This window comes from Anastrepha ludens, chromosome 2, assembly GCF_028408465.1.
Source record: "Anastrepha ludens isolate Willacy chromosome 2, idAnaLude1.1, whole genome shotgun sequence".
Classification (NCBI taxonomy): domain Eukaryota; kingdom Metazoa; phylum Arthropoda; class Insecta; order Diptera; family Tephritidae; genus Anastrepha; species Anastrepha ludens.
The window spans coordinates 41907660-41929815 of NC_071498.1; the positions used below are offsets into that span (position 1 = coordinate 41907660).

General features: G+C 38.0%; 1 protein-coding gene across 1 annotated transcript; it reads right to left on the bottom strand.

The window, feature by feature from the left end:
• Positions 1–7335: 7335 nt before the first annotated feature.
• On the bottom strand, positions 7336–9810 carry LOC128869641 (E3 SUMO-protein ligase ZBED1-like). The gene is made up of 4 exons (XM_054112214.1): positions 9662–9810; positions 9506–9568; positions 7714–9311; positions 7336–7659 (listed from the first exon to the last, which is right to left on the bottom strand). Exons 1-4 carry the CDS (start codon positions 9720–9722, stop codon positions 7471–7473), a joined length of 1911 nt encoding a protein of 636 aa, XP_053968189.1. The 5' UTR covers positions 9723–9810; the 3' UTR covers positions 7336–7470.
• Between the last annotated feature and the right edge of the window lie 12346 nt (positions 9811–22156).

Below are 22156 nucleotides of genomic sequence, written 5' to 3' on the forward strand. Positions count from 1 at the left end.
GTTTAAAAAATACCCATAGCCAAATAGCCCAAATAGCTCATAGCCCAAAATACCCGAGTACCCAAGAATGATAGACACAAGATTGCGCCTATCAGAGAGTGCGTGACGTCACATTAGCTGAGTTGTGCAGTGTTGCCATCCATTTGCTCTTCGCAACAAATTTAGTGTTGGTCGCCTTGTCGCGGGGATGAAGCTTAAGTGATGGTTTGACCCCCATATCATGGGGATCAACTCAACACGAACTAGGAGGGAAGCTTATTATGGGGACTGGCTAGCCATCCATTCGCTTTACGGCGAAATTGGGGCTATCCAATAACCGTGCGAAGATCACCGCACCGAAAAATATTCCTCGTTTTACCTAAACCCCCGTCATCCCATTATTTCCTCTCCTTGCTCACCCCCTAATCCAGGGTGTTATGCGACACCGTGCCCATTGGATGGTTTGCAGCCAGGGGGCTTACCAGACCGGCTGTATCTTAACGACGCCTCCCTTACACCGGATCGCCTTAGGGAGTAACTGTGGCCTTGGGCGCTTCCGTGGTGGACCATTTGAATTCCCCTTTATATTATTATACATAGACCACTGCGCTTGCCTTGTCGACCAGGTGGTCATACGTCAAAATCATTAAATGCAAGGGCAATCCCTCTCTCACTTGGGTTAAGGACGCTGTGAAGAAGTTTTAAGGCCTATGGGAAGGTGCTGCATTTGAAATACTGGATCACAGCTGTGTACCGTCGATACGCTTAAAACGCAGATCAAAGCCAGATTGGTGGAGCAAGGAGCTGGGGTCAAAATGGCGCAGCGTAACAGAATTCTACAAACTGACTCGGGTAGCCGATAATGAATGAAAGCACAAACGAAGCGGGTAGGCTCAGGAAACTGTTATCAAAACACCCGACTATGCCCAACTTAATACATAAATCCAACGGGGGCTGGACTGATAGTTGTGAAGAATCACTACAAGGTCTAGTCAGTGAGCATTTTCCAGGATGCATAGACTACTTAGGTCAGGAGCCTGTTAGAAATAACGTAGTAAACATCCCGAAAGGCAATGCAAAAAATAGAATGGGCAGAAAGCACCTTTGACCCACTCAAATTACCGTGTTTAGACGGATTTTTTCCAGCCATGCTCCAAAAAAATTGGCAATCTGTTGGTACCATGACTAAAAGCGATATACACAGGATGACTGAGGTTTAACTATGTGAAAGTACTGTGGAGAGAAGCAAGGGTTGTGTTAATACCGAAAGCAGGTAAAAGCAACCCTATACTCTCAAAGGAATATAGGTAAATCAGTTTGATCTCATTCCTCCTGCTTGAGAAAATCCTCGACGCCCACATTAGAGAAAATAGGATGTCGGACTTCATGTCTAAGCCACAACACGCCTATACTAAAGGCAAACAGAGACTGCGTTACACTCACTAGTGTTAGTTATAGAGAAAACTCTCTACAAGGAATACGATTCAGGAGTATTTGTAGCATTAGTGGTCCATTCAACAATGTGTTGAGGGATGCCATTTTATTATATATATATATATATATATATATATATAATTGGCGCGTACACCCTTTTTGGGTGTTTGGCCGAGCTCCTTCTCCTCCTCTTGATGCTGTTTCACAAATGGAGGGACCTACAAACGCCAAATATTTTTTATGAGGAGCTTTTTCATGACAGAAATACACTCGGAGGTTTGCCATTGCCTGCCGAGGGGCGACCGCTACTAGAAAAAAACTTTTTCTTAATTGTGGTTTTAAGAGACTTAGATACAATAAATACAGAATCTGCTGTTTATTCATGGATAAAGAACCTTTTAAGTTGAAGAACGAAGCCAAACTCCCTAAACTCCCTAAACTCGCATGTGTGCCACAAGGTGGCATTCTATCTCCACTTCTCTGGTTACTCGCATCTAATGAGCTATTTACTAAATTTGAAGGCACGGTCTATCACTCTCAAAAATGTATTGGTGCTACTCAGCTGTATTAAAGACAATATTACTCTATGGTGCTCTAGTGTGGTGAACGGCATTGAGAAAATCGACAAACAAAACACCTATGGAAAGTATTTAACGTCTTGGTGCACTTTGCACGACAGAGGCAATGAAAACTACTCCTACGGCAGCATTTGAAAGAATACTCAACCTACCACCTATTGACGTTGCGACAGAAGGTCTAGCAGCTAGATCTGCCGTACACTTAACGCAACGGATGAATTTACCTGTAAAATATTCGAGCATAGCTCAATAGGTAAAAGTTATCGGACCAACACGGACTATATGACTCCGAAATACAATTGGGTGAAGAGATTCCGAACAACAATAGAAGAAGAATGGTGGAAAAGAGGTATGAAACCTAGATCCAATATGCTTAATACATTTATTTAGGGCTCGAAAGTGATGCACGGAGTAGGTGCAGGGATTTATTGCGCAGAACTGGATGTCAGGTGGCCAATAAAACTTCCTGACCATTGTAGTATTTTTCAAGCAGAAGTATTTGCAGAAATAGCACTAGCAGAGACATCGAGCAGCTCCAAAATAAATATGCACGTTGACAGTCAAGCGGCAATAGAGACAATAAACTCACATGGAATTTCATCTAAAAACGTTCTGAGGACCAGGGAAGCCATAGAGAGACTAGCCGCAGACAGATGGTTACACATCTATTGGTTACCTCGACATACGGGCATTGCAGGAAACGAAATTGTAGATGAGATTGCCAAAAGCGGTGTTTACATACAATTCGAACAAGAAAACGATATGCTGAAACCTTTAAATACGATATATTATACAATGACATCGCTGCGTACATAAAAACACGGATAGACAGAAGATGGAATAATCTAGCCACTTGTAAAACTGCGAAAACATGTGTACACAGAATGCAGATAAACACGCCAGATTCGTACTAAACCCGTCTAGAAAGGAAAGCAGAACTATTGTAGGTATATTGATAGGCCACAATTTGCTAGCAGCACACGCATACAAGATAGGAATCGCAAACAATGATAACCGCAGATTTTGAAATAAACTTGGATAGAGGGAAACTCTTGAACACCTTCTATGTTCTTGCCCATCATTAGCTAGAACCCGAATGAAATGCTTACGAGCTTCACAATATGAGAGGTAATAATGTGTCTCGGGGTTGGATCTTCAGAGCTTACTTAGATTCGCAAAGGACGCAGGTTTATTACAAGAAGGATTGTGCTTATTTTCATTGCACAATAAATACTAACCTCAATGGTGGTGTAGAAACTAAAAATCCCAATTCTTGTTTAAAAAATACCCATTCGAGGTTTTCCGGTGTGGCATTACTAACGAATGTTATAAAAATGCACATTCAGCGATCTCACGAGAAAAAAAATTTCGCACAAGACGTATCTATAGGCGTATAGTAATTGTTGGTGTTTTAAATTGAGATTTAAAATGTTTATATTCCTTCAAAGTGCCTCTTGGCAAAGTGATCCATTTGTAATGTAACACTCAATTGAAGCCATCACACTCCAAAGGATTTGCATTCTATTCAAACGTATCGGGACAAGTGAAATCCATAACCGGTACTGGTATAGTGGAGTTTTCTTGCTTCAATGCATGGACAAGAGATTCAGCCCACTGCTGGTTGACTTTAATATTTCAGTATAGGAAAACAAGTACATCGCTCTCCGCTGCATATGCATCTACCATACCAAGATGTGAAACATAAATTAAAACACATAAGACAAAAAGAAAGGAAAGGGAAAAAGAACTCATTTTGCTCACCATCGTATATAAATAACAATGCAATAATATCATATGATATTATATACGGATAATCGTTATTTTTTGCGTTTCAATATAAATGTTACAAATATTATACAATATTTTGAATAACAGTACAGAAACAAAGAAATATGGAAACGAAACGAATTCGCCTTGGCACAAATTTTTGACAGAAGTGCAAATTCGCCCAAAGCGAATTTATCAGTTCTTCTAGTGACACCACCTTCTTGTTGGAGTTAACTATGCATCCAAATCTTTAGCCATAATAGTTCATACGTGGCAAATCTCCAATGATCATATATTATCTATTACTCTCGATACATTTTTGTATTCACTACCTTTTTATCTGTCAGTATATAATTTTCTTTCCATTAACACGTGGTATATACATCTCACTGTAATATATCACAATCAATTGAAGTTAAATAAAGTTATATTGGTACTTTGCATATATATTAGTGATTTTCATTATTGGTACAATTATCCGGATGCTAGTTAGTTCTACAGGTTAATGCAACACTTCTATAGATACGCCTTGTCAGTAACACTCTCATCATTTTTTCTACTGGCATTACACATCTTGTAGTTTAGGTCTGTCTCATTTCGTAAGTGCCCATTTACACAGGGAAACATTTGGAAGGGAAACATTTTGATCGGGAGAGAAGGACAGCCGCGGAAGAGAGAAGGGAACTTATCTTCCGTACTGGCGACACGCTTTGTGCTTCTTATTCGTATTTCCATTCTTAAATAAATTGTTGACAGTTGCTTTATTTGTTTTCTTCTTTTGTGGGAGAAAGTTCTAGCTATGTGTTGGTTCTCAATCAAACGGAAGAAATCAACGATCACAAACATCCGAACGCTGCTAGGGAAATGCAGGATTATTTTCGCTAGTAAAGTATGAAGGTACAATATAATTTAAAAAAGTTATGGGACAGGTTTATGTTGAATTCTAATTTTCCCTCCATTTCCGGAAACTCAAGTTATTTTAAGTTAATTACTTATATATGAAAAATTTTTAATTTAATTTTTTGAAGTGCAACTTCTTAGGCGTCGATGGACGAGCGAGAATGGAGATTAAAATTTCAAGGCCATGCAACGTTTTGGGCATTTTCGTTCCGCGAGAGAGAAAAAAGATATAACGTAGAGGAAAAGGAGAGAGAGCTATAACTTAGATATATCTTAGATACATTTTAGGCTATTTTTCCTGAGTTTTTCCTTGTGGTTGCTAATTTCTATTGAAAAACAACACTGCCTACTTTTTGGCGCTTGTTTGTTGGTGCAAACTTTGTAGGAAATATAATTTTGGTGCCTACTTGTTGGCGTTATATTCCCTTTGGGGTGTATTTTGGTCCCAACTTTTTGGCGTTTTTTGGTGCCTACTTTTTGGCGCTTATTTCCGTTTCCTGGTTAGTGCTTGTGCGTACTATAAAATGATATCCATTCCGGCGTCGGATTTATTGGTATTGCCTTGCGGTAATTTGTGCCTTTGCCCCTGGAATCGCTGCGTTTGTGCGGGTGATAACCGCTCGGAGTAGTGCGCGTTGTTGCCACGGTTTGTGTCCGCGTTTACCTACACCGGTCGACCCTTTGTCCGTTTTTTGTAAATTTTGTCTATTTGTATTCTCTGCAAATGTTCTGAATTTATTTAGATATACATATACTCGTATTATTTCTCTCATTCGCTCTCGGGTCTCTTCCTCTCTTTAATTGTCGGCCTTGAAAGTTTCACTTCTGCTATGTGTACTACGCTACATGCACTTTTTTTTCAAGTACAAAAATTTATATATATGGGTCAGGTGTTATGAATGAATGGATTGCGCTATCGAGGGATGATTAACGGGTTTTTATAAGGTTGCCGTGCCCGATATCCCAATCGTTGACGACGGGACTGTCATTCCGCTATCCGACCATGACGAGGTGAAAATAGCGATAACGTGGCTAGAAAACAACAAAGCCGCGGGAGCCGACGCACTACCGGCTAAGATATTCAAACACGGCAGCGAGGAGTTGGTAAGTTGCATGCATCAGCTGCTCTGCAAAATATGGTCGGATGAAAGCATGCCTGCCAATTGCAATTTAAGTGTGCTCTGCCCAATCCACAAGATACTGCAATCTGTTTAAGGTCGCGTATAAGGTCCTCGCGAGCATATTGTGTGAAAAGCTGAAACCCACCGTCAACAAACTAATTGGACCTTATCGGTGTGGCTTAGACCCGGAAAGTCCACCATCGACCAAATATTCACAATACGCCAGGTCTTGGAAAATACCCATGAAACGAGAATCGACACACCCCATCTTTTCGTCGACATCAAAGCTGCATTCGACAGTACGAAAAGGAGTTACCGATATGCCGCGATATCTGAATTTGGCATCCCTGCAAAACTAATACGGCTATGAAAATGACGTTGCTCAATATCAGCAGCGCTGTCAGAATTGGGAAGGACCTCTCCGCGTCGTTCGATAGCAATCGAGGTTTAAGCGTACAATTGTTGGCGTATGCCGATGATATTGACATTATCGGTCTTAACAACCGCGCTGTAAGTTCTGCCGTTTCCAAACTGGATAAAGAAGCAAAGCGAATGGGTCTGGTGGTGGACGAGGACAAAACGAAGCCCAAATGGATACAAACGCTCCGGCTTTGAAAGTATTCGATGTGGTACCAGCTGATGGTAGCGAAGGAAGAGGAAGACCTCCTCTACGTTGGAAAGATCAGCTGGTGAAGAACTTGGCTTCACTTGGTGTTTTCAAATGGCATAGCCCGAGAAAGAAATTACTAACGCGTTTTGTTAAACTCGCCAGCATCACGGGTAACCGTGATCACGTCTCGCATTGATGTATTTTTTTTTTCAATTGAAACCGAGGATATAGTCTCTAACTTTACACGTTCATACGCAAAAAATTTTATAATTTCTAGAATCCGACAATTCAAGCTTTACTTTTTTGCGTTTTGCTTTTTTCCTTCTTTCCCTTTTTCTTTGTAAACGGGCATAAACAACAAACATTGCAATCGCATCATCCGCGTTTTTTCTATGCATCTTTACGCTATCAGTACAAAAGTACATATGGGCCACTCCTTATCGTTTACCACAAATGTGTTGGGGTCTCTCTACAATTCCTCTGCGTTCGAATTGCTCAATAGAAGCCCCAAACTACAATAATTAGTTTATATTATATCAATCACTTAACCTCTCTACTTGTCGTTTATTTGTACGTTCATATAAACATGAACTTAACAACTATCGTAATTTCTAGGTGTGGTAACTCGTACTTTCTGGCAACTTCTGCTTTGTCATCTGGCATTCATGTGTTTGTTTTAGTATATCTTTCGTTCGGTTTCGCGTATATTCAGTAGAGCTGGCAAAAGATCGATGTTTGTCCACATCGATGTTTCGATGTTTTTTATTTGAAAACATCGATTAATCGATTAAACATCGAAGTTAGTAAAAGAATTTTTTTTTTTTCATTTATTTAATATTGACTTCATTATTCAACATATATATAAAAAAATAACAAAATAATGTTTTTCAAACAAACTTAAATTAACAGTATTTTGATTTTTTCAAAACAAATTAGATTACGAAAATATTATTACTTAACTTAACACTATTTAAAGCTTTTAAAAACAAATGAAATATCCAAAATATAATGATAACTTAACATAACAGTTTTGTGAGTTTTTCAAACAAATTAAATTATGAAAATATAATGACTCAACTTATCAGTTGTTTGAGATCCATTCATTTTTATTTAGGAAAACCAGCATATCCACATTTTTTGGCTTTAGTGAACTTCGTTTTTCACTCACTATTAAACCTGCTTTGCTGAACATACGCTCACTTTCAGTTGACGTAGCCGGTACGCAGAGATATTTTTTTGAGCTCATCTTCAATGGCTCATCAGTCGAGATCTGAAAAAAGTTTAGTATTAATTATAATGCTAGATTTTATATAGCATGAATTACCTTCCAGTAGTCTAAAGGGTTTAAACTAGAGTTTATATTTTCCATGTTGAAGTATTGACGAAGGGTCAAAATCGAATCAACTCGGGAATTACGAATTTTTTGAGTTTTGTTTTTTTCCAAAAAATTAAGAAGTGGAGTTTTATCGCATAGTGGTGTTGGCAGGCTAGATATATTTGGAGGGTGATTTTCTTTGTAAAGTGGCGAAAGTTCATTTTCTAAAAATTTTTCGGCTTCTATAGAGTTTGTATTTGAAAAAAAACCCTCCTTTTTAAAACGCGGATCCAGTAATGTCGACAAACGAGTCACAGTTCTTTTTTCATATGGCAGTAGTCTTTGCCGTATGCCTTCCATTAGCAAGTTGCATACGTTACGGCCATCATCAGTTTCTAGTCGATCTTTGATTTCACTCAAATTATGCAAAAGTCCGCTAACCAATGGTATAATTAGCGAAACTGTTACATTAGAGCTGGATGATGTTTGTACCGTCGCATCCTCGAATAGTGAAAGAACCTGCTTTAAATCTTCCAGAACAGATAGCTCATCAACTGATAGAGGTAGTATTGCTTTCGGAGTATCTAACAGGACTTTAGCAATAGCTGACTTTGTGGCCAAAATGCGCTCAATCATGTAGAAAGCACTATTCCACCTTGTAGGGCACTCCTGTTTTAGACTATGTGGCTTCATTGGTTCCTGGGCTTGCTTAAATTTTGCATACGCTATTGAGCTGCTCTTGAAAAACGAAACTATGCTTTTGCACTTTCCCATAATTGTCTTAATATTTTCAAGGGAAAAACAGCTTTGGACAATTAAATTAATGCAATGAGCAAAGCAAGGCACGTTTCGCTTTTGTAGAATCTCACATGCTTTTACAACGTTCCTCGCGTTGTCTGTAACAATTGCGCTGACTTTGTCAATAACTTGCCATTCCACAAGGACTTCGCGCAAAGAATTTGCAATATTTTGCGACGTGTGGTTGGTTTCGTCAATGAGATTTTTGGTTGACAAAACAGCTGCTTTTAGCTCAAAGTTGTCATTGATGAAATGGCAAGTGACTGTCATATAACTTTCGTTAGCCCGTGACGTCCAGCAATCTGTTGTTATAGCGCAATAGTCCACTCGGTCCAGAATACAGTGTAATTTGTCTTTCATATTTGTGTAAAAGTCTTGCATGCATGTGTTTCTCAATTTGTTACGAGAAGGCAGCTCGTAGCGAGGATCCAATGTACTGACAAAATTACGAAATCCTTTGTTTTCAACAACTGAGAACGGTCGCATGTCGGAGCATATATAGTGCATTAGTGAGCTATCAAGACTCTTTTTCCTAGCGGAAGATGCTTCGTATTTTTTTTCAATGAAGGACAAAATAGACCCTGAAGATTTCGGAAGCTCGCTAACAGTTAATCCTGCATGCATCCGTTTCAGGTGTCCAGCCAAATTAGTGGTATTGCCACATGTTATATATGTTTTTCCACACTGAATGCATTTAGCTGAACTGCCATCCTTTGATTTGTTAAAAAATTGCCATACAGCTGACTGACCGTACCTTGTTCTTTTTGCTGGGTTTTCTTCTTCCACCTCCTTTGAGCTCGTCTTTGAAACTGCAAAAAAAAAAAAAAAAAAATAATTTGTAGTATTATATATATGTATGTATGTACAAGTACTCTTATACACCTAGTCATCACTTTGCGTTGGGTATACGTTCCCAAAAAGTACGACTCAAAGCGACGTCTAGGTGTAGATATTTTGTATTAACAATACGCACTCAGCTACATACATAAAACGATAATCTTACCTTTGCCACTAGAACTTTCTACAAACCGCTCCATTTCAATCACTGCCTGCCAACACCAAAAGCCTAAAATTTAATAATTTTCATATTAAAATGGTATACTTAATCAGTTTTTTTAATGTAGAAAAGTTTTTTAATGCATAAAAGTTTCTTACTTACCACTTTCGTTCCACGTGCAATTACTAAGTGATGGTACAAAATTTGCGAAAACATCGAACATCGGTTTACGAACATCGATGTTTCATTTTCAAATTGAAACATCGATACATCGATATAACATCGATATTCCGCCCAGCTCTAATATTCAGGATTAATCACAATACCCTCTGGTTAAGTCTGATCGTCCCGATTAGACACAAACTTATTCGATCCAAATGGAGCCAAACTCTCCAGATGAGCTGCCTTGATTTTCTTTAATCATCTTTCAAGGACCTTTCAAAGATGCTTGCACCTCTGGATAAACCCCTTTCTTTCTTTGAGGATTATAAAGAACTATAAAAACTACCTTCGCTGAATTCTTCGGAGTTCACAGCACGGTCAAACCGACTCTTCATCTTATTACTCTTTAGCTGGGTATGTTGCCTTATGCTACCGAAGTCACTTGCTGAAAACGGACCCGTCACATGGATGACTACACGCTCAAGTCCGCGTTGTATTGCTGTAATCTTCTACGGCTTCTCTTCATTTTATTGATATCCAAATGACCTCCACTCCGACTGGATGGTTCTCACAACTTACAGGGTTGGTTTAAGTATCCTCTGGATAGCTCCCGAACAACCCGTTTGAGAGCGAGCTAATATAACAAGGTAAAACAGCGCAGGATATTTGGTTGTGCGCTGGGTTTGGGACCCGCCACTTAAAAATCTTCCCTTTAAAAACAAAACAAAGCCTCGGATGAGAACTTCCTACTTCAGAACATATCTGAAGACGTCCCCTGCAAACGAACAAAGGTTTATGAATTGAGGGCATGCACCTAGAATGCCCCTTCCTTTAATGGCGCATGTGCCTCTGCCCGGCTGGTTGATATCCTCGTAAGAACAAAGGCTGGCATGAATGCCATTCAAGAGATGCGATGAACGGGGTAAGGCAAGAAGAACATTGGACCTTACGACTTCTACTACAGCTGTAAAGAAGCGCAAACTCCGTGTTAGATTTATAGTGGGAGAGAGACTTAGTCGTCAAGTACTCTTGTGGACGAGAGCCTCGCAATAATCTACCTCCGAACATAAATCATTAAACGGTAAAACCACCGTCACCTCTTGCAGGCAATACCAATTTTTATGACAAAATAAAAAAAACTTCACATTTCATTTCATTTAATTTATTGCCCAAAATCATTTTAACATAGGAGTTTACAAAGTTATGATAAAATTAGATTATTTAGCATTATCCTAACATACATTTGTATTTATCTAGGAGTTTAAAACTTATTTTTCTTTTGATTATACAATAGGTTATCATTATTATTTGGAAACAACTTCATATAAAAAACTTCTGCCACTCGGAGGCAGCATAAATCTGCAGAGCTCTGGAAAAATTTCAATGTTTGTAGAAACACCAATATTACGCTGAGATATTTTCATTTAAATTTTTACATATTCCATAAAATATCCCTTGCCATTCCATTTCTAATATAGGTATATTTTCTTGTGGTTCCATTTTTGTATCAAGTAAAAAAGTATTAGAACTCGCATTTGTGATTGTAAATATAAAACAGCTGTGAAGTGAGTGCCACTTTTGAATAGTCAATTGGAAAGCTGCATAAACAACACTTCTATATAAATACATATATGTATATGTATATACGTATTTAGAAAATTTATTATAGTTTTATCAGTTTGTTTATATTGTTTCTATCTTCGTTGGGTATATACATATATAATTGAGGTCGTTGTTCACATGCATAGTTACATGTGTTCATTGACTTATGGAGGCATGTGAGTGAGTGAGTGAGTTTCACGTGTAACTAATTCAGATCAATCAGAAATATTTCCAAAGAGGTGTATTCTCGCGAATTTATTTTGGGCAAATGGTATAAAAGATATTTAAACCATATTTAACTCCTATGCGATGCTACAACTAATAACATGCCGGGCAAATTCGATTATTTCTGTGATTTATCGACATTTTCGAGATTACCGACATTTTCTTTAACATCAAAAATGCTTGAACGGAATCGACGAAACCAAAAATGCACTTAATTAGCTGTTACAATATCGGCACCATAAACACCATTCATTAGTTCAGTGGCTTGGCTTACATTTTCGCTTTTATCAAAGAAAAATTGCAAAATATACGGAATTTTCTCTTTGTTGACTTCCATTGTTAACACCCTGCAACGCACAACTGAATAGAAATACTACCTTAACAACGAGCATAAACTTTAGATTGTTCGCGCGATATCTCGTAGAGTGCCACCTACCGAGAAAATAATGTATTTCTTTTTCCCAAAACTAATATTTGCTGCGCGTTACATAGAATAACCACTAATTTTAAAGAGTCCTCAATTCTAAGTAAGTATGAAGTAACAGTATTTGTCACCCTATTTAGAGATAGCGATAAGGTAATTGCTTTGGCCTCAACCCAATGCTCAGAAAGTACGCTATAGAATAAACTAAAAAGTGGTAACCCAATTTTCTAGAATTTTAAATTAAATAATTTTGAACATAAAAATTATACTTTTTTATTATTGTAATTTTTTTTAATATTAAATAATAAATTAAATAAAACCTATTTAGAAAAAAATAAAAATGATTACTAAAACAAGCATGTTCTTGTTACTAATACTATGCACAAAGATTGGGTACATTATTGGTTGCTTAATTTCCTGCTAATCTCCTTATAAAAAAATCTCTCTCCTTTATAAAATTCTCTCACAATTTCAGGATTTCCCTGCATTACGTTTACAAGTTCATCTAGTTGGCGTTTGTATACAGTTTTTGACTTGAAATCACATTTCTATAATTTTCTTGCATTGAAATTTTTTTGTTCAGTGCTTTCTTGCACTTTGCCGGCGAAGAGTTCGTTTTAATATGACAGCATTCCTTTCTTGACATTCTTGATACATATCTTTTTTGCCAAAAACAATTTCTCAGCACTCCCTGGGTTCACTCATTGACCATAGATGCTTGCTTACCCAATGCTGAGCGCAGTAAAGATTTTCTGAGTTTCAAGACTCATCTAAAATGTCAGGATACTTAAAAAAGTGGTTCTCCAGAAATCTTAAAGGCATTCCTCGAAGTGTGACGCATCCGCGCAGAAAGAGTTAAATGGTCTCACATTATCAGCTCTAAACTTCTTCCAAAATCGCCTAAAAGATTTCGTCAGTCCAGTCCGCTTTTGGAGTAACTTTTTATTACTGCATTCTTCGTTCTTCGAGTGTTAGCCATGGTGAACAAGGTATGAATACTCCGCAGTTGTCCGGATGAGTTCACGAGCTTCTCTTGCGTTCTCAACTTGCGAAAACAGAAAACTTAGCAGGTTTCTTGCTTTCTCATTCGATACCAAAAGTTTTGAAAGACAGCTTAGCGCACTCGTTCGCTTTCTCATTTCCCAAAATACCATTCTGACCACTGGGACCCAGTAAAGAGATCAGCGTTGGGTTGGAGGTCTCTACAATCTTTTCAATCTCTTGCATACAGTATTTGCTTGGGTGCATACTTACTAACACTTTACTCTCTCAGTGGTTTTTTGAGGGACTGACATTGGTTAGCGGTCGATCCTCCACAATAGGGCAATAGAAAATCGGGGAGTGCATTTTACCATTGGAAAATGCCCCATAAAACCGATCTGCCGTTCGGAGGTAGCATGGAACTACACCACCTCACCTTTTGCAGGGGAACACGTACACCAGAAATTGGAGAAGCTACACCAAATGTCTACATAAAGGATGTTTATGGTAGTTATATATGATATAATTATGTTAAAGTATATTACTTAAATTTCATTTGCTCTTCTCTCTGCCTTAGTGTTTTGATCACTGAATACACCCAGCGTCAAAACGGTAGTAACACCTCACCATTTTATTTAGTTTTTATTATTGAAGTGAAACTTCTTTAGGCGCGTCGGGAGCCCCAAGGCAGATTGAAAATAGGCGAGTGAAACGGTAAGTTCGGAGCGTTACCGAAATCCGTCAAATGGGCGGGGCCAAGGAGCAGCTGCTCCTTCCCACTCTCGCCTATTCGCTCTCTCTGTCGCTCTCTCGCATCGCAAGCGCTGAACGAAATGTATATAGCACACAAGTAAGCATTGAAATAGACTGGCGACATGCAGGCAACCGACAATCGACAACCGACAACGGGTATTATAGATAGCCATAGCCCGTGCAAATGAGTGCTGTGTGTGAGTATCAGATAAAGCGCCGATTGAATGTGTGTAAGCGGGAAAGCAATAAGAAACTGCTGTGAAGTAAATAGATGGTAGGTATGGAGGAGACGAAGCGATACAATGAGTGCGTTTGCCAAACGAGTGACGATAGTTGAAGTAGAAGGTTGTAAAATGACATTTCAACCGTTTCGGTGATCAAAGCAAATTGATTAACGCGCCAAAAGTAGGCAAAAAATACCATTGGAAGTGCAAAGAAATGTCAGCGTCAAGTGCAACACTGCACCCAAGTGTCAAATTTGAAGCTAATAAGGACAAAAATAAAAAAAAATTTATGTGGAGTGATATAGAAAAAAAAAATGAAAACCTGAATTTAACACGAGAGAGGGGGGGAGAGATCTAAACCGGGGCTCCCATGCATGGAACAACCAACTTAGAAGTTTCACTTCTACCGTGCGTGAGTCTGACAGACCCTAGTTTTTTTTTCCCCTTTTTTGGTGTGAACTATAATTAAAATTTTTTTTTTTTTTTTATAAATGAGTAGGTTATTGTTAATAAAAATCATATAAATCTAAATTAAAAATTGTATACAAAAATTAGAAAAATTCCACAAACTCCTCATCTCATTCCACGCTTTTAATCAGAATTACTAAGAAAAGTTTTGGTATGCAGTTTTTCCATGCACGATATTCCGCCAAGGAAAAAAATTATAAAAAATCAACTGGATTTTTCAGCAACTTAGGAACTGCCCTTCATTATACTATAATTAAATAAGGTATAAAGCTACCTATCAAACCTTTATCTAGAAATTCCAATTAAAAACCATGCAATGTTCTAATTATTGCTTAAAGTTTGAAACTTAGATTTATATGGGTTTTGTAAGAAAAAAAGCCATACTTTTATAAAAAAATAATGAACATAAAAAAAGTACAATAGTCAAATCTGGTTGAAATGTTGAGGTGCTATTGTTTGTCGCTGGCTGTATGTATGTATGCACTCATGAAAATAGATACGTACTCGTACGCATATGTACATACACATATATAAATTAATAGTTATGCGTACTAGTTCTGAATGAAAGTGATCGACGGTGCATTTTTTTTTGTTTTTTTTTCGTTTATTGGAAATTCGCTACAATTCCAGAACGAATGATTCAAGCTCATGGTTCTGAATCTTGCCCACTCGCTCACGTTGCTTTGTTCATATGTATATTACTTCGCTGTGCTTGTTGTTTGTTTTTGTGTCACGTTTAATCGCCGGATGCTTCCTGAATGCTACGATCCGTGTTGTTAGTCACAAATGATTGCGAAACGTTTGTGCGCATTTTTAATGTCGATCAAAGCTTTGTGCTGCTGGGCAGCAACCGTCCATGATGGCACCAACATCGTACAATCAAGCAAAACATTGTCGCTCTTTTTGTAATTAGGTATGTATGTACAAGTAGGTGGAATCACCATTCAGTAGCGGTGCTTTTAGATTCTTACGTGCAATAATTGCAATTAGTTGGCTTTTCTTTTATGCCGATATGCTGGTACATTTTTTATATTCTGCATCTATGCAAGTGTATATGTACATACATAGGTATGTGTATTAGTTTCAGTGGGTGAAAATTTGCCGTTCGCCTTGTGTCAGCCATATACCAATAACTAACTATGAAGCAGTTGAATTGTTTTGGTTGCGAAATTTCAATAGTCACGTGGTTGAGACTTGTGACTCCGTCAATGCCGTTGCCACACCACCACCAACAACAGTGTTGCTACATTTCGGGGTTCGACTGATTTATTTTTTGTCATATTTATTTGTGTATTTTTTGTAAATGCACACATACATACAAACATGATACTCTATACGAGTTGTATGTATCCAACCTCGTTGTTTGCCTGTTGATTACAATTCAGCTGCCATCACGATTGTATTTTATCGTTTTGCTTTACTTTTGATTTGAATTAAAAATTCCTGCGAAAGATAACATTTTTTTGTATTTATTCTTCTTTTTTTCATTCTTTATAAACTATAACAAAACTTGACATCCGTGGCAGGCAGCTATACGAACATGTGAGTAGAAGTGGTGAGTTTATTGATCCCACTTTTGTATATACCTACATACTTATAGGTATGTGCATGGATATATGTATGTTGTATCCAAGTGAAATGCATATTTGCACCTATGTATATACATAGTTGGACGACGATCGCTACTGTTGCAACTACATGTGTATGCATGTATGCATGCGCATGAACAACAATCGTTGACCATAAAAAGCACACTACATAGATTAGATAAGTGCCACTGGGTACAAGTCCGTTAACACGTTGGCTGCCACGTCGCACGTTTTCATGCGACACCTAAATGTTACCCTGAGGCCACGTCGCACAATTTCATGCGACACGTAAATTTTACCCTGAGGCCACGTCACACATTTTTGTACATTTCAATTTGGAATTTTACATAGAATTTGGATTCTCTGGCCCGTGGTGAACATTTTGGTGTATTTCCCATGGCCGTTGTGTATTTTTAATCGTATTTTTTTGGATAATAAAAAAATTGTAAATTAAAATTTGTCTTTTTATTAATTCTTTTAAAAATTAATTCATTTATGAACAAAATCTGTAGAAAAACAATAAACTTAAAATTATAAATTAAATTTTTTAATAGAGATCAGTGCAAAAATAAATTTTTCTGGTGGGAATATTTAGGAAAACATTCTACACATACATAGTTGCGGTTTATTGGGCAGTAAGTGGTGGTCCTTTTCAAGCTCTTTCTGGCTGTTACTCTATCAGCAGATTTTTTTGACATGGCATAACATAATACACAAGCACGCCTTATGGGTTTTCCGTTGTCGTCCTTTCTTTTTTCTATAAAATGTTTTCCTTTTGTTATGGGTTCTGAAGACATGAAGTCCAACAAAGCATTTGAAGTCTCCTGCCGGAACTTGGTTATTGAAATTTGTTTGTTTGTAGCCTTTTTATATATTATAAAGGCATTTACGACAGACATTCCTAGTAACAGTTCAAAAGCCATTTTGCGGTACCACTTAACACCTCTTCTGAGAGTGGTGGCGTAGGCGGTCATTTGATCGGATATATCAACACCTAATTTGGCTTTGTTGTAATCAATAACAGCAAGAGGTTTTTCAAAAGCTCGTTGCCCTCGCTTCCTGGCGGAAAACTAAGTAAAATAAACCAAAAATATCAAATACAACTCAAAAACTACAAAAAATTACTGTCGCACATTTTCGTGCGACGTGGCCCCACAACATGTTTTATGATATCCCAGGCCATGTCGCACGAAAATGTGCGACACAAAAAAACCATTATAACTGCAAAATTAGCGACCAAAATAAAGTCGCGAGTAGACAAAACTTATTTTTAGGCACTAAGAAACAAAAAAGAACATAAATAAGTTGTTGGCCTCAGGTGACCAAAATTGTTAAATGACACTGCTACTGAACGATCAAAATTCTAAAAAGGCTTTGGCAGCCAACGTGTTAATGTGGTTGGATTAATATTAGGTTGCTTGCGTATAAGAATTTTTCATCCATCGTATATTGATAATGAACTAGCGCATGATATTGTCGTTATAGACACACATGGTGGTCTAAATACTGGCCTTTCAAATTATCAGCGCCATACTGAATACTCCCGAGGAGTTTGCTCTCCTCCCTTTCCCCAAAATTTCGAATTTCGAAACAGCTGGCTTTTGTATTTTTGACAGTCCTCAATAAAATAAATAAAATAGCTTCTTATCATATTATACTTTTTTGTTAGTAATACGTTAATACAATTTGAAAAAAGTGTTTCTCAAGTCCTAGCTCGACAACATGTGTGCACTGCTCATCTTCAAAAGCCTCTGTAGCACCATTCGTGGACGCTTTCTTTCCAGTTGCTTTTCTAATTATTTTTTGAACCTTATAAATTGCAAATTGCTACTGGTGTCTGGCGGACTTAGTACGCTCGGTATGCTGTATGAGCCCTTCCTGTCAATAGTCAACGAAGTTAAGCCCATAATCTGCATGTGCTTCTGGTACTCTATTAGATGCATTTGAATATGACAGCCCAAAAGTTTGCACCGCAGCATCTTCCACTCAATCCTTCATCCCCACCAGATTAAAGATAGCTTTTTTCGGTTGGAGAGAATAGTTACAGAAGTTTCGGACTATCACCTTTACTGGCATTAAAATTTTGTAACGCCTTATAACGGACGCATTTCTTTTGGCCGGCCCAAAAGTAAAAAGTAGATAAACTAGACGAAGATCATAAAATAATTATGCTGAAAACACTCACCGACGTATCGTAGTCCCTAACCGCAGCACCTAGAGAGCACAAAATTGAGCAAAACTCATCCCGTAGGGAACAACTGCGTTCTTTTATGCTGAAAACAGTGAACACCGCACGGAATCCCTTACCGTTACTACGATACTACTTACTACGATACGGAAGGAAGGAACTTTTCGTTTACATGGGGTTCTCATTAGTTTGATCGGAACAGCTGAGTCGGGATTGCGTTTACGGTGTTCACTGTTTTCAGCATTAGTTACATATTTACACAATACATCGGTTTGTGTGTGTATGTGCTTGGTTGTATCTACACAATGTTGCCATTGATAATTTTGCTTACACAATTATATAATAATATAATTTTTTTCACACGTCCGCGTTATCAGTTACAATTGTTTAATAAACCAAAGCCAAAAACCAAGAAATGCAAATAGTTCATTTATCTATAATTAACATTATTCAACAGTGCTTTTAAGTTATTTTAATAAAAATTATAATTTTTCTATGCTTATTTTGTAAATGATTTCGAAATGTACTGTTTGGCAACACTGTGTGGTGAGAGAGCAATCAGCTGACACGGTTCTACGGGAATTTTCAAAAATCCTGCGATAAAATCTACGATACTACGATACGGAAGGGAAGTATTTTTTATTTAAACGGCACTCTGATTAGTTTGATCGTAACGGCTGACAGGGGACTACGTTTACGTCGGTCACTGTTTTCAGCATAATAGGCTTGTCACTGTTGCGTTCGTTGTGGCAACGAATTTGACTGAGAGCAAAATATATTATGCTCTCATATATGTATATATTGTGTGTTATTATGCGGTACTCTATGTACGACACGAATGTGGCGTCTTCGTGCCAAATACACAATCGATTTTGCTCTCAGCCATGTTCGTTGCCGTTACATGATCTACGGTTCCATTGATTTTTTATATCACCATAAGATGATTCCTTTAAACATGTTAGTGCCGGTTTATTAAAAATTTATCCGTAGTTAATATTAGGAATAGGCCTATATAAGTTTTATTTTTGACACCGAGTCGTTGCCACTAGCAAAGAACTAGGTGATCTTATCAATACAATTTCCTAAAGTGAAGTTTGGGAATACCACGATGAAAGTTTCGGGAATTACTAAGCATAGTTTTTGTTGTTATTGTAGCAGCCTACTAAGGATAGTCTCAGCTTTTGCTGAAAATAATAAGAAACAAATTTGTTTGTGTGGGGAAAACAAATTTTCTCAAAGATTTTGAACAAAGCAATACATTTTTTTTCAAAAAATAATGATATTTTGCTTTAATAAATGCTATACCAAAATTTCCAATCTATCTATCTATCTATATATATAAATGTGAAAATCTGTCCCTATGTTCGCTTATAACTCGAGAATGGCTGAACGGATTTATCTTATCTTGGTCTTGAATTATTCGCGGAGGTCTAGGGAAGGTTTAAAAGGTGAGAAAAATTCGAATAATTGCCGGGAAAATGGTCAAAACGTGGACCCGGGTAACCTTCTGATGTGTATATACAATATGGGTATCAAATGAAAGCTGTTGGTGAATGCTTTAGTTCAGAGTATTTTTCATGCCGCTCCGTGACTAGGGTCCCGAGATAGAGACCAACACGTGGACCCTAGAATGTGTTTGTACAATATGGATATCAATTGGAAGCTGTTGGTGAATGCTTTAGTACAGAGTATTTCTCATCCCGCTCCGTGACTGGGGTCTCGAGAGATAGGTCAAAACGTGGGCCCGGGTAACCTTCGGATGTGTATATACAATATGGGTATCAAATGGAAGCTGTTGGTGAATGCTTTAGTTCAGAGTATTTTTCATGCCGCTCCGTGACTAGGGTCCCGAGATAGAGACCAACACGTGGACCCTAGAATGTGTTTGTACAATATGGATATCAATTGAAAGCTGTTGGTGAATGCTTTAGTACAGAGTATTTCTCATGCCGCTCCGTGACTGGGGTCTCGAGATATAGGTCAAAACGTGGGCCCGGGTAACCTTTGGTTGTGGATGTGCAATATGGGCATCAAATGAAAGCTGTCGATAAGTGCTTTAATGTGGGGTAATTTTCATACCTATTGATGACTAGGGTCTCGAAATATATGCCAAAACGTGTACCCGCCGTGTCTTTAAACCGAATTAAACCAAACTTACACACATTGTTAAGTAGGTATTGAAGATGGTTTCCGTATAGTTTGAATACCTATTGGTAGATAGGGTCTCGAGATATAGGTCAAAACGTGGACCCGGGTAACCTTCGGACGTATATGTACAATATGGGTAGCAAATGGAAGCTGTTGATGATTTCTATAGTATAGAGTATTTTTCATACCGTTCCGTGACTAGAGCCTCGAGATAGAGACCAAAACGTGGACCCTAGAATGTGTTTGTACAATATGGATATCAAATGGAAGCTGTTAGTGAATGCTTTAGTTCACAGTATTTTTCATGCCGCTCCGTGACTAGGGCCTCGAGATAGAGACCAAAACGTGGAGCCTAGAATGTGTTTGTACAATATGGATATCAAATTGAAGCTGTTGGTGAATGCTTTAGTTCAGAGTATTTTCCATGCCGCTCCGTGACTAGGGCCTCGAGATAGAGACCAACACGTGGACCCTAGAATGTGTTTGTACAATATGGCTATCAATTGGAAGCTGTTGGTGAATGCTTTAGTTCAGAGTATTTTTCATGCCGCTCCGTGACTAGGGTCTCGAGATAGAGACCAAAACATGGAGCCTAGAATGCGTTTGTACAATATGGATATCAAATTGAAGCTGTTGGTGAATGCTTTAGTTCAGAGTATTTTTCATGCCGCTCCGTGACAGGGGTCTCGAGATATAGGTCAAAACGTGGACTCAGGTAACCTTCGGATGTGTATGTTCAATATGGGTATCAAATGGAAGCTGTTGGTGAAATTTAGTACAGAGTAGTTTTCATGCCGCTCCGTGTCTAGGGCCTCGAGATAGAGACCAACACGTGGACCCGGGTAACCTTCGGATGTGTATGTACAATATGGGTATCAAATGGAAGCTGTTGGTGAAAGCTTTAGTACAGAGTAGTTTTCATGCCGCTCCGTGTCTAGGGCCTCGAGATAGAGACCAACACGTGGACCCGGGTAACCTTCGGATGTGTATGTACAATATGGGTATCAAATGGAAGCTGTTAGTGAATGCTTTAGTTCAGAGTATTTTTCATGCCGCTCCGTGACTAGGGTCTCGAGATAGAGACCAAAACATGGAGCCTAGAATGTGTTTGTACAATATGGATATCAAATTGAAGCTGTTGGTGAATGCTTTAGTTCAGAGTATTTTTCATGTCGCTCCGTGACTAGGGTCTCGAGATATAGGTCAAAACGTGGACTCAGGTAACCTTCGGATGTGTATGTTCAATATGGGTATCAAATGGAAGCTGTTGGTGAATGCTTTAGTTCAGAGTATTTTTCATGCCGCTCCGTGACTAGGGTCTCGAGATAGAGACAAAAACGTGGTATTGAATAAATAAATAAATAGTATGAGAATAAAGAAATAAATAATATGAAAACTATATCTTTTCTGTTCTAAACCATATCTATTCAATTTTAGTGTGCCCAGCGAAGCGGGCCGGGTTTGCTAGTACTGAATAAGTCTCATAATTTTTAAATATTTTTCTATTTTCAGTTTACGTCTTAAGTTACAAATAAACCAGTTTTCAGAAAATTTTACCATAATGCACAAAATACTTGGATCATTGACATGGAATCGCTCACTTGTCGTAACAAGTCTGACTGCACCTTAAGTTTGTACCTGATATCGCCAGGTGTGGCAGAATAAGAAAAAGAGTAGAACCAAGTGGAATAAAAAAAGAGACCTTTGCATTATGTGTGGGCTTTGAATCATGCGAGTAATGAGCCTTGATATTCTTAAATACTCAAAGGCAATTCTGCGAAATCGTTATCATTCAAAGAAATATACATAAATGCCTGATGAGCGAAGGCGTAGTATTGCGAATAATTTCATATGCAAGAGGTAATAATATACATATGTATGTATGAAAGAAGC

Excerpts from the sequence above, each read along its gene's own strand:
- LOC128869641 (XM_054112214.1), bottom strand. The coding sequence starts at position 9,722 with ATGTTCGATGTTTTCGCAAATTTTGTACCATCACTTAGTAATTGCACG. Across the intron at positions 9,569-9,661 it reads TTGCACGTGGAACGAAAGTG|GCTTTTGGTGTTGGCAGGCA; the intron begins GTAAGTAAGAAA and ends ATTAAATTTTAG. Across the intron at positions 9,312-9,505 it reads AGAAAGTTCTAGTGGCAAAG|TTTCAAAGACGAGCTCAAAG; the intron begins GTAAGATTATCG and ends TTTTTTTTGCAG.